This window comes from Odocoileus virginianus, chromosome 32 (assembly GCF_023699985.2).
Source record: "Odocoileus virginianus isolate 20LAN1187 ecotype Illinois chromosome 32, Ovbor_1.2, whole genome shotgun sequence".
In the NCBI taxonomy this organism is placed as follows: domain Eukaryota; kingdom Metazoa; phylum Chordata; class Mammalia; order Artiodactyla; family Cervidae; genus Odocoileus; species Odocoileus virginianus.
This window is the reverse complement of record NC_069705.1, coordinates 28,238,131-28,250,296: the sequence shown is the minus strand read 5'-3', so window position 1 is coordinate 28,250,296 and position 12,166 is coordinate 28,238,131. Positions and strand designations below refer to the sequence as shown.

General features: G+C 40.2%; 1 protein-coding gene across 4 annotated transcripts in view; it reads left to right on the top strand.

Moving 5' to 3' along the window:
* SNX25 (sorting nexin 25) overlaps positions 1-12,166 on the top strand; it is a 93,759-nt gene that overhangs the window by 23,129 nt on the left and 58,464 nt on the right. For all 4 annotated transcript variants that reach the window (XR_011485163.1, XR_011485162.1, XM_070460065.1 and 1 more), the window contains exons 2-5: positions 1,068-1,152; positions 4,377-4,593; positions 8,768-8,940; positions 10,443-10,629. Coding sequence is in view for 2 of the 4 variants with exons in the window: in XM_070460065.1 (XP_070316166.1) it covers positions 1,068-1,152; positions 4,377-4,593; positions 8,768-8,940; positions 10,443-10,629 (662 nt within the window). In the remaining 2 variants the exon portion in view is untranslated. The remainder of the gene's footprint in view (positions 1-1,067; positions 1,153-4,376; positions 4,594-8,767; positions 8,941-10,442; positions 10,630-12,166) is intronic.

Below are 12,166 nucleotides of genomic sequence, written 5' to 3'. Positions count from 1 at the left end.
GCAGTGAAAATATGTACTTTTTTTTTTAATGTGCAAGTATCCTATCTTAGCTAGATTCCTAGAAGTAGAATTGCTGAATAAAGAAAGTACATTTAAATTTTGATATGTGCTCAGTTGTTTTCTTAAAAGCTTTTAGAAATGGACATTTCCCCTCACGGTGTATGAAAATGACCATTTCCATATATCTTTGCCAACATTAAGTTAGATGACACTTTGTCCCTGCTTTGTCAGTCTGATAGTGTCTCATTGCACTTAATTGCATTTCTCTCATTGAAAAAGAAGTTGCATTTTTTTTCATAAATTGATTGGTGTTTATCTTTTATGATTGCTCTTTCAATTTCTTTGCCTGGTTTTCTTTTGAGTTATTTTTCTTGTTTTGGGATCTCTATATATGAAATAATAGTCCTCTGTTATATATCTTGCAGATATTGTCTGTCAGTTATATTTTGTAATTATCTTTTGTCAAACAGGAATTTCCAATTTTATGTAGTCATATTTATCAGGTTTCTTTTCCTTTATAACTCTTTTTGTGTCTTAGTTTAGAGAGGGCTTCTCCATCCCAGGATTAAACACAGCATCTCCTTTGTTTCCTTTAAATACATTTTTAGTTAAGAAAATAGTTAGCTCTTTAATCAGTTTGGAGTTATTAATATATGAAGTGTGGGGTAAAACTCTAAACTTTCTTCCCACATGAATATCAAATTATGCCAACACCACTTATTGAATAGTCCATGTTTTCCTCACAGATTTCAAATTTTTCTCATTATGTTCTTAATTCTCGTCTATTTTCATTTATATTTAGATGTTTTTGTACTTTCTACCATTCAGTTGTTTTGTTTATTCCTGCACTGGCATCATATACTGTCTTGATATCTGCTAGGGAAAATCCTTCCTTAATTCTTTTTCAAAAATTTCTTACCTTAAGCTTGTATTACTTTTCCAGAAGAACTTTATAATCTGTTAAGCAATATTTTAATGTCTGTTTCAGTGGTTTTTCATACTTTTGGTTTTATATTTATGTGTGATTTATTTAGTAATTTATATCTTTTTTTCTTCTTATATTTCAGAGCCCTGTGTATGGAGACTCACATGAGTCAGTTCAGTCTAGAAGGGTAGTCATTTCTCATAATATGGACAAAGCTCTGAAAGAAGGTAAGGATTAAGTGAGGGTATATAATTACCACAGTAAGCAATTCATTATGTTCTAAAAGGAAAATAGTAATTTCTAGCAAATTTATCTATCCTCTCTCTGTTTGATGCCATTTGGATTTTTCTCATGATGAATTTTTACTTGAAAACATAGTAAATACATCCAGTTGTTGTTTAGTCAGCAAACTGTGTCTGACTCTTTGTGACCCCACGGACTGTAGCCCACCAGGCTCCTCTGTCCTGGGGATTCTCCAGGCAAGAACACCAGAGTGGGTTGCCATGCCCTCCTCCTGGGGATCTTCCAGCTCCGTGAACAAACCTGTGTCTCCTGCATTGGCAGGCAGATTCTTTTACCACTGAATCAGCAAAGAAGCCCCCAAATACATCCATGTTTCAGTTAAATGAATGGGATCTAAACATTGACTGAGCAGGAATTTGCGGATCATGTGAAACTAGCCAGCTTAGTGGAGCTCCTTCCACGATATGAAGCAGGAATCTCTTGTTCACTGTTACTTGAAGTGGGTATTAGGAAGCCTTTTTTTTTTCTTTTGTTAATAGATATAACGCAGAGAAAGTGTGTTGGGAATAAACACACTCAGGCTCGCTCATGGACAAACCAGTTAACCAAATGAAGGGATCTTGGCCAACCTTGACAAAAGAATGAAGGACAGACTTGAAACTTGTATTAAAGATAATTGAAAAGGGGACTGTGGTGGGTACAGTGTTGTATGTCTGGAAATGGGGATGAGTAAGTGTAATTACAAATATTAAAGTTTAAAAGAGAATATATTTTGATCAAATTAAAGTTTTAAAAATCAAACTTCTAAAAACTGACAGTTTGGGTTATTATATACACAAAAAGAGTCTGAGGTTTTCCAGATGAAAATATATGGTGTTAAGTATGAAGTTAGGAGAGAACTGGCAACTACTCTTCTCCATCAGATACCCTTAAAAGTTTTTCTCCTCAAGTTACATTTCCTGGAAAACTGACAGAAGATAGACTTTTAAAAGTCTTTTTGACTTACTGTTAAATCTCACTAGGTCTGCAGCCCAATTTTCACTGGACTGCCCTGAATTATCTCACTAATGTGGGCAGAAGATGTAATTCAGCAATTATTGAGTACCTGCTGTTTGCTCAGTAGAACTCAGACGGCCCAAGGATTAGATGCTGACACAAAAGAAGCATAGCTAGTACCTCAAAGAGCATGGCTTTCCCCCTGCCTATAGGCTTAGCTTGTCTAGCTCATGTCTCTTTAACCAGTGGTGTGAAATATGTGTCCATTTTTCTTGAATAAATCAATAGATCCACCAGTGACATAAGCTAATAACCTCAGATCTTCCCAGAAGATGACTTTTCTTCTGCACACAGAGAGTAATTACTAATTGGATTTTTGAAAACGTTGCAAACCACAGAGGGACATCTATATGATCAATGGAATTGTTGTTGTCATCATCACTAGGGCAGTTCCTGGTTGAATGACTGTTTCTTTGTTCCAAGAGACTCGGGTCATGGACCACTTATGACCTGTGGGACTCTGCCTTCTTGGGCGTGGAAGACTGTGCCTGAGTTACCGTGGGGAGAAGGCAGAGGTGGAAAATGGCTCTCTCTCATGCTGTTTACCTAGACGGAGTCATTCCTTGTTCTGAATATGTATAGATAGAGATTTACCGAGCATGATGTTTTCTAAACTAAATGCTAGCTTTTAAACTTGTCTCCTCACCTCTAGTATTTCTCTCTCGTTACCCTAAATCGTCTTTTCAGATTAATCTAACTAAAACTGAAGTTCTAATCATGTTATTCCATTCTCTCTAATCTTCTGTGATCCCCTCTCACCTGCTTATTTCTTGAAGAGCAGTCCTAGAAAATAGATGTATTTAAGTCATAACAGCATTGAATTTTTTGTTGGCTATTACGCCTTTAGAAGAAAAGCTGTTTGCTTGGCAGTGAGAATAAGTGTTCTTTCATTTCTTACTGTGGTTTGTTACATTAATTGTGCGTATTTCTTAATGAAGAACATAAAATGATTTTACTATCATGAATTTCTCTGTCTCCTTGAATTGACACAGATAACATATTTTAAAATATTTTGGGTTTTTTTGTACTTGTATGAATGAATGTATGTAGTTATGTAACACATACTTAGAATTGTGTCTTTGTTTTGTACTTTTATATTTTTATGATACTTAGTTTGAAGAGGGGTGCTGATGAACTATTAAAAGAAGATATACCTGTGACTAGCACATAGCTGTATTACTAAGTACAGATTTTTGCCAGTATTCATTTTTATCCATTTCTCGCCAAAATGTATTATCAGAGGACTGTTTAAGAGTTATAGTAATCAGAATATGCAATGTGGTTAACAAAAGCATTATTTAGGTGAATATGCCCTTCACATAAATCCTTTAGCATGTTGAAAAGGTCTTAGTTTTAAGTATTAAGTCTCTTATAATTATTCTTAATTTCCTGCTTTAATTTGAAGTTAAATTTTAATGAAAGAAAAAATGCGTCTATTTTCCAAATGCTTCGGTTTGCAGATTTATTTTCTATTAGCTAAAAATTCTGTGGCATGAAAACTTTTAGTTTACCAGAAGAGTAAGAGAGAAGGAATTGTACATGAAGAGCTTAGCCAGTGTTTTTATCGGCAAAGTGTGTGTCATCACACTCTTGCTGCTTGGCACTGAGATGCCCAGAAGGAGGATAAAAGGATGTAAAAGCCTGGAGGTCGTGTAACCCAGCTTACCATCTCAAGAAGTACTTTCTTCCATGTTATCCTTGTCCATTAGATGCTCTGCTTGTGTTGGAATTTCTTATGCTGGTGCATCCATCATCTGATTTGGCAATCTCTCAAATAGTTTTTGTTCAGCTCCTCCTTGTGTTGAACAGAAAAAAGCAACTTCCTTGTGATTTCCACCCGTTGGTCCTATTTAAACCATCTAGAGCAATATGAAATTAAACACACAGGGAGTTGGGTACCAAGATAGACTATTTAAAGATTGGGCTATCCAAGAAAATCCAGTACCTCGGGTCTCCACACCCCCAAAATTCGAGTTAGATAAGAATCACTCGTTTTGAAAGTTTTCGGGAAACAGTGTGTCTCCCCTTGTTTTGCTTTCCACTCTCTATGTTTTAAAGCGACTGTTAAATAGCAGCAGCAGCAGCAGGAGAGCTCTCTCGTGTCTGCGGCCCTTGCCCACATTTGACGCGTGGCCCTTTCTCTTCCTGGTAGTGTTCGACTACAGCTACAGAGACTACGTCCTGTCCTGGTACGGAAACCTCAGCAGAGATGAGGGGCGCCTCTACCAGCTGCTGTCCGAGGACTTCTGGGAAGTCGCCAGACAGCTGCGCCACCGGCTGGGCCACGTGGACGTTGTCAGAGTCGTCTGCAATGACGTCGTGCGGGCTTTGCTCACTCACTTCTGTGACCTGAAGGCAGCGAACGCCAGGTAACTGTTAGAGGGGGAACAATCTCTCCCCCCTTTGCTCACGTTAAAGTCGTTTCCTTGTTGAGGAAAGGGGTCAGAGTCAAGACAGAACTCTAGCGTATTCATCCTCTTACTGGCCCTTGGCTGGAAATGTTGACATTGGGGGGAATAATTATAATGTTCTGATAGAGCAAATTAAAAAAAAAAATTTAATAGAAAACCACGGTATAGAGCAGTTTGATTTTGTAAATAGCTGAAGCAGTGAGATGAATTTTACAGAGCCAGCACTATCAAGAATTTATTTAGTAGCATTAAAGGTGCCTAGAAACAGAACATTTAAATATAGTTGTTTTACATTCTGAAGAATGTCAGTGAGTTTTCCATTTTCGAGAAAGTTTAAATAAAGTTCACGTTTCTTTTTGTGAGTCCTGTGTTAAGAGCTCTGTTGCATCGTAATATCCTAAAAATTGATTTTTAAAAGGAACTCAGTATTGGAGTGTGCAGGCTGTGATTAGAGAAGGTGTTTTCATGTGAAAATTGCCAATACTCAGGCTTGTCAGCCTTTTGTACTATTAGCTTGGAAAGGTTTGTGCCCGAGAGGTGAACTCTGCCTTTGGAAGAAGACTTCAACAAGACCTCGGGGCTCATAACAAGTCATTACTCCCTTAGGTTTGCTGATAGGATCCTAAAGATCTGTCTTACTCTTGCCTGAATGAGATCATGACGACTCACAGCACCTCTAACGTGGACATAAAGAGCAGTCTCACTGCAGCGAGTAGCCTTCTGCCTACTGGATACAGACTCAGTTGGAGTAGGAGCAGGATCCCTGCAGTTCCTGGGACCTCTCCACGCTGATACAGCACTGCCCCTATTTTGGGGGAGAAGAGAAAGTATTTGCAAAATATGCAAGGGGATGAAGAAGCAGAGGCATCCTCCTCGGGCAGGTGGTAGCTCTCCTACTTCTAAGAAGCCCTGTCTTGCGGTTTGGTCTGCGAGCACTGTCTGCCCTGCTTGTGAGGTTGTGGGGGCGCCTGGCTGCTAAGGAGGGTCGTGTGGCAGCAGCTGTCCAAGAGTCATCCTCTCTCCCCACGCTCACCCAGCTCAGGTTCATGAGGCCAGAATCCACAGGGCCACCGTATGCATCTTCTTTTCCAGCTCACTGTCCCCAGTGTTTTTTGCAAACTTTTTTTTTTTAAACTACTTATTTTGCATTGGAGTATAGCTGATTGACAATGTTATGATAGTTTCAGGTGGACACCAAAGGGACTCAGCCATGCATATACATGTATCCATTCTCCCCCAAACTCCCCTGTGATCCAGGCTGCCACGTACATTGAACAAAATTCCCTGTGCTCTCCAGTAAGTCCCTGTTGGTTATCCATTTTAAAGAGAGCAGTGTGTACATGTCCACTTTTTTGCAGATTTTGAAAATAAAACGGGAGATACATTAAAAAAATTTTGTTTTATTAAACTTTTAATTTTGTATTACAATATAGCAGATTAACAATGTTGTGAGAGTTGGGAATACTTTTTATATTGTGATCCAGTTTCATCAAATGATGCTCATTGCTTATGATAACTTTGATTTTTGTTGTTGTTGTTGTTCTTTACCATTAAAAAATGGCATCTGAGATTAAATTTTATCTTGTTTCTTGTGAGTCCCAGTCCACAGTTTGAAAAATTTACTGTGGAGCAGCGGTTTTCAGTTTTCCTGGTCTGAGAATAGCCCTGTGCTCTTGAAGGCTGTCGAGGACCTGAAAGAGCTTTTGTCTGTGTGGGTTAGAGCCGTGGGGTCCGGGGCCGGCTGGCGCTGGTGTAGGAGCAACCCTGAGATCGGTGATCACCAGCTCGTCACTTTGTAATTGGCCACAGCGGGAGTACTGACCCCGTGAAATGGGGCAAATGCTCCAAATGGGAGGTTTTTTCCCCTTTGGAGAGCCAGTTGTTAAACATTTACCAGCTCAGCACTCATCGTATCTGTCAATATTTATCATATCAGATATTAAGCTAAGACAGTTTTTTGAGTGTAGGAATGCACAGTTCGCTTTCCACTCACCGTCAAGAGTGACAAGGTCACCACCCAGCCTGTAGCCTCTGGGAATCTCCACCTCAACTCGAGAGAGCAGGCGAGACACATGGAATTGTTGCTGTGAATGCGGTTTGGACCTCACAGACCCCCTGACAATGACTGCGGGACACACGGGAGCCTGCAGACCACCCTTTGAAAACCACTGTTTTTAGAGAAAGTAACTTCCAGTAAGGAGGGGGTATGCGAGCCGATGAGGAAGTTACAAGGGTCACCTCGCTGGAGTCCAGAAGCTGCAGCCTCAGCTGAGTTCTGAGCCGCGTGCAGCGCCTCATCGGCTATGGCACCTGCTCCTTAAAGCACTCCCTAGTTCTGTCTGGTGGATACTGTCATCAGTGGAAGCTCATTTTAAAGTATTTAAATTATGGCTCAATAGAGGACAGTATTTTTAGATTATTGTTTTATTCCAGTTAGAAGACTGATGAATTTAGGTTTGGGAGAAGAGCAAGTGGTTAGAGAAATGGAGTGTTTTTATGATTATCTGATTTCAACATGAGAATATATTTTTCATTGAGACATTTATTTACCAGCTTGCGAAATGACTGCTTTTGTGGAATTATATAAAGATATTATGAATAAGCATCAGAATAATGGAAACAGAGACTTGATTGCATTTTAGAAGCGCCTTCTGTTTGGACCTCCAGCTTCCTTGTGCCAAGGATAGATTTATTGGTGTCTGGGCTGTGCCTAGAAGCTCTAGATGATGATTCTTATTAAAGGAAGGAACTCTGTCACTGTTCTCTGAGATTGTGGATTTTTGGAAAAGTGCCAGTAGGTCACTGGTATTTTGCATATAGATGGTGGTGCCCTGGAGATGAGTGCTGGGGATCTAATATCTGACTGTGCATCACCTTCTACACATCACACAATGAGACTGGGCAGAAATGCATCTAGGTTCTGTGGTTATCTCTGCACTCACCTGCCCCAGATAAACTGTGCCTTCGCCCTGGAAATCGCCATTGGGGTGCAGATTTCCACTGACTGCAAAATGACAATGGCAGCCAGGAGGCACCCAAATTGAATTGGCCACAGTCAGGCAAGAGAATAATAAATTGCATTAATAAAAGCGACACATCCTCTGCTTGACTGTTGGGCAATTGTGTGGAGGCAGCTTTCCGGTCAGCCTGTGTTTATTTCCCAGCCGACATGCTGTTGGCTGCTCTTAAGTCAATCCAGATCACACTTAATTCTTGCCTGTTTCCTCTTCCTTTGCCCCATCTGTCGTGTTCTAGCATGTTTCAGGAAAATTTAAAAATGATTGTTTTTATGCTATTAAATCAATAGCATCTTTAATTTCATAGCCTCCTTTTTACAGTCTGTGTATTCTTTTTACTCATAAAGCACAGGCATGCTGTTTAAGGGACAAAATAATGCTTTTCTCTTTATCCCTGGATTTTTTTTTTTCTCTTCATCTTAATTGTAATTCTGGTATTGTGTTAAAGAGTTGGGGATGTGCAAGTCAGAGAAGAACTTGAATTATTTCTACCACTAATTACCTCTGTGACTTTGGGCTGTTCACTCGATCATTCAGATCCTTAATATTGTCATCTGTAAAATGGCAATGGTAGTATACACTTCTTGATGTAGGTGGGAAGATTAAGTAATACTGCACATATGAAATGTATAGAAGGTTAACGTCCTTTAGCTTACTCAAGGCACGAGAACCCAGAGGTAAGTACTAGGAATTGCAGTAAGTACACTGACAGAAGGATGCTGTCAGGACCTGGTGACCCTGGTTTATGCTTTGTTAGTTTTTTTTTTTTTTTTAAAGGAAACACTAGATGACATTTAAAAAGAAAGCTAGAAGATTTTAAAATCTAGTTAAAGAGACACACCCCTTTCTGGATAGTTGTTGCTACGATTCAGGAGTTCTGTACAACCATTCATGCTACTTAAGGTTAGAAATCCCCAAAGGCCATTTTTTCCAGATTAGTCTGTGGTTGAGAAAATAATTTACTCTTGATAGTCGAAGAGTGAACATAGTTATTAAAACTGACATGTTGCCCATTTGAAGTTCTTTTTTTTTTTTTACCTAATGGTACATGACCAAATTGTTTCTAGAAATTTTTTTCCTTCCTTTTCCCTCTGTTCACGTATTTATCTTTTCAGACATGAAGAGCAGCCGAGGCCTTTTGTGTTGCATTCTTGCTTGAGGAACTCAAATGACGAAGTAAGATTTCTGCAAACGTGTTCTCGGGTTCTGGTGCTCTGTCTCCTCCCTTCGAAGGACGTCCAGTCTCTCAGCTTACGCATAATGCTCGCGGAAATTCTGACAACAAAAGGTAGGCTTTCATAACTAGTTGATATTACTAATGCGATACTTAATGCAAACTAACGTGCTCCATACGAATGTGAGAACACTTTATATGATACCTGTACAGACTTTGTATACTGTGGGATGTATGGGAATTAAAGTATTTTCAAAGATCAAGTTTTTTTTGTTGTTTTTTTTTTTAAACATTTTTTATTTATTTATTTATCTGGCTCCACTGTCTTAGTTGTGGCATGTGGGATCTAGCTCCTCCCCCAGGGATAGAACCCAGGGCGCCCTGCACTCGGAGTGTGGAGTCTTAGCCACTGGACCACCAGGGAAGTCCCCAAAAGATCAAGTTTTAAATGTCACTCAAGACATCACTTGGCCCTGTGTGATGAATTTTTTTATATATTTCCAAATACATAGTCCATTTCGTTTTTTTAAATAATAGATAACCAGTCCTTAGGCCCTTCCCAATGTAGCATCCATTATGTGTGTAAACAAAGGAATATCTGTACTCAAGGTCTAGTATGCATTCACTTAAAATACCTTTGCTGCAGTATTCATTGGCAATACCTATATGTGACTTAGGTCTTCACAGGTGGAGCAGTGGTAAAGAACCCGCCTGCCAATGCAGGAAATGCAAGAGATGCAGGTTCAGTCTCTAAGTCAGGAAGATCCCCTGGAGTCAGAAATGGCAACCCACTCCAGTGTTCTTGCCTGGAGAATTCCATGGACAGAGGAGCCTGGCTGGCTAAAGTCCATGGAGTCACAAAAAGTCAGACACGACTGACCACCAACATATGTGACTTAGAATACATAAAAAAGAACTGTACCACAACACAGTGTGGTTATTAGAAGAAAAGTGTATCCAAGGAAATGCTTAGCTAGGATAAGAAAAATGGAAGAAAATATCATCTAAAGAGGAACTTTTCCTTCCTCAGAATCTCAAAGAACGTTGTGTTTATATGCATTGATTTAATGTCTCATTTATTACCTCAGGATTAGCCAGCTCTGCCCATTAGCTGATACAGCCAACCATAGAGGGAAGGTGACCTTTTTAACCTGAAGTCTGTAGGATGACTCTTTCATGGTGTCACTGGCTTTCTCTCAACTTCCTCCCTGAGGTCTGTTTCACCAGTTGGAGAAGGTTAACTTTCAACCTTTTGGCAGACAAAGCATGTTGAGCCTTATAATGGAAATAAAAGGAAAACAATGAATGTACTTAATTTTGATAGCTTTGTTAACTGCTTGGGTTCCGAATGACTTTCTTTCATCACTCTTTTCCATGTTACTCGTTTGTTAAAATGACCACTTGGTTGTAGCCATAGCTGGGAGCAGACCCAGAGGGATGGGTCGTGTGTACGTGTGTTGCGTGTGTGCACATGCGTGCACATCCATGCACACTCGTGCAGCCCACTCGGGTAGTTTTACAGTGTTTGCCAGGTGCCGTTTCAATTACAGAAGCATGAGCACAGCTCCTCTGAAGGAGAAGGCTTTTTCAGTGTTACTCTCTTCTCTGTCCTGCAGTCTTGAAGCCGATGGTGGAGCTGCTCAGTAACCCAGATTACATTAACCAGATGCTGCTCGCCCAACTGGAGCGCAGGGAGCACATGAACGAGCATCACAAGAGGGCTTACACGTACGCACCTTCCTATGAAGAGTTCATCAAGCTCATTAACAGCAACTCTGATGTTGAGTTCCTGAAGCAGCTCAGGTATTTGGTTTTTAATTATAGCATGACAATGCTACTTATTATCCTTCTCTGCCTGGTTAGGTTGGAAAAAAAAAAAAAGGTTGTCGGGGAAGCAGAAATAAAGAAAGTCCATAAATCTCACTAATCAGTAACAACAAAATTTATCGAGTTTCTCCCTTAGCAGTGGAGTTCGTTTGTTCAAAGTACCATGTTTTTCAAATGATTAGGTTATAATAGAAAGTGGATCAGTTGTTAGAACCTGCGTAGCTGCTCACATGCTTCCTTTGGGAAAGCAGTGGAAGGAACTGATGTGTGTTTAAAATTACAGTGTAGAACATTTGTGTTGCTTTTCTTTTTTCTTAGAAAACACAGAGGCCCAGTGTGGGGAATAAAGGGGCTCTTGCCTGATTGTCTTGAGAAAACACATTGGAAATAACACCCCAGGAGTCTCCTTCCTTGACCTGTGACTGGGAGAGTTCCCTGGGCTTTGCTGCATTGTAGCATCTCAGGCAGTTCTCTCTGAGGCGGCACTGGGGTATGTTTCATCCTCGGGGTGGTTGTCCCTGTTCACTGTGTCTGAGGCACAGACCTGAGGACCAATTCTTACTCTCTGCTTCTTGTACTGCCGAGGCTGCCAGGAACAAGTCTATGACAGCAGGGATTGATCTTTCTGCTCAAAGAGGAGGTGACGCTGCATAAAGTATCTTGTTACTTAGCTGCTTATTGTTTATCCGATTAAAAAAAAATTGCCCTCTTATTTAAGAGTCAACTCTGCCTACTCGTATTGACAGGCAGAATTGCTTCTTATCAGACTTCTGTCTGAAACCCACATTGATGAGGCTCATCAGTACAAATGGAGCTGCTTTCTTCAGTCATAATCTCATCTGTCCCATTGTTTCTCCTGTATAGTTAGAGGACTCTGCTCCCTGACTTTTATTAGCATTTTAGGTTCCTGTCTTCAAATTGCCCCAGTAAAGTTTTGGGATAGGCTGCCTAAAGCAGGAATTGCATCTTATTTAGACTAAGTGAAACCATCTTTGTTTCATACATATTTGAAAAAAAGATGCACACGTGCTTGCTTAGTTGCTCAGTCCTGTCTGACTCTCTGCGACCCATTGGATTGTAGCCCTCCAGGCTCTTCTGTCCATGGATTTCCCAGGCAAGAATACTGGAATGAGTTGCCATTTCTTCCTCTGGGATCTTTCCTACCCAGGGATCAGACCCGCATCTCCTGCTTGGCAGGGGGATTCTTTACCACTGCATAATTTGGGGAGCGTGGAAGAAAGATGAGTGTTTTCTAAAGGAAATAGTTGCTCAGCTCTGCTAGACTAGAATGCATTAAAAATAAACAAACAACAGCAAAAAACCCTTGAATGTGCTCTTTGTAGTTCTGCAGTAGATCTACAAAAAAACTTTGTTTTCTTTTTTTCTGAGTCAGCAGGAGATGCTTTCATGGTAGGATTATAGAGCTAGAAATGCATCCAGCAGGCACACTGAATTAGTGGTCTTTAACCCTGGCTATATATTAGAATCAACCGGACTTTTAAAAATTACAGCT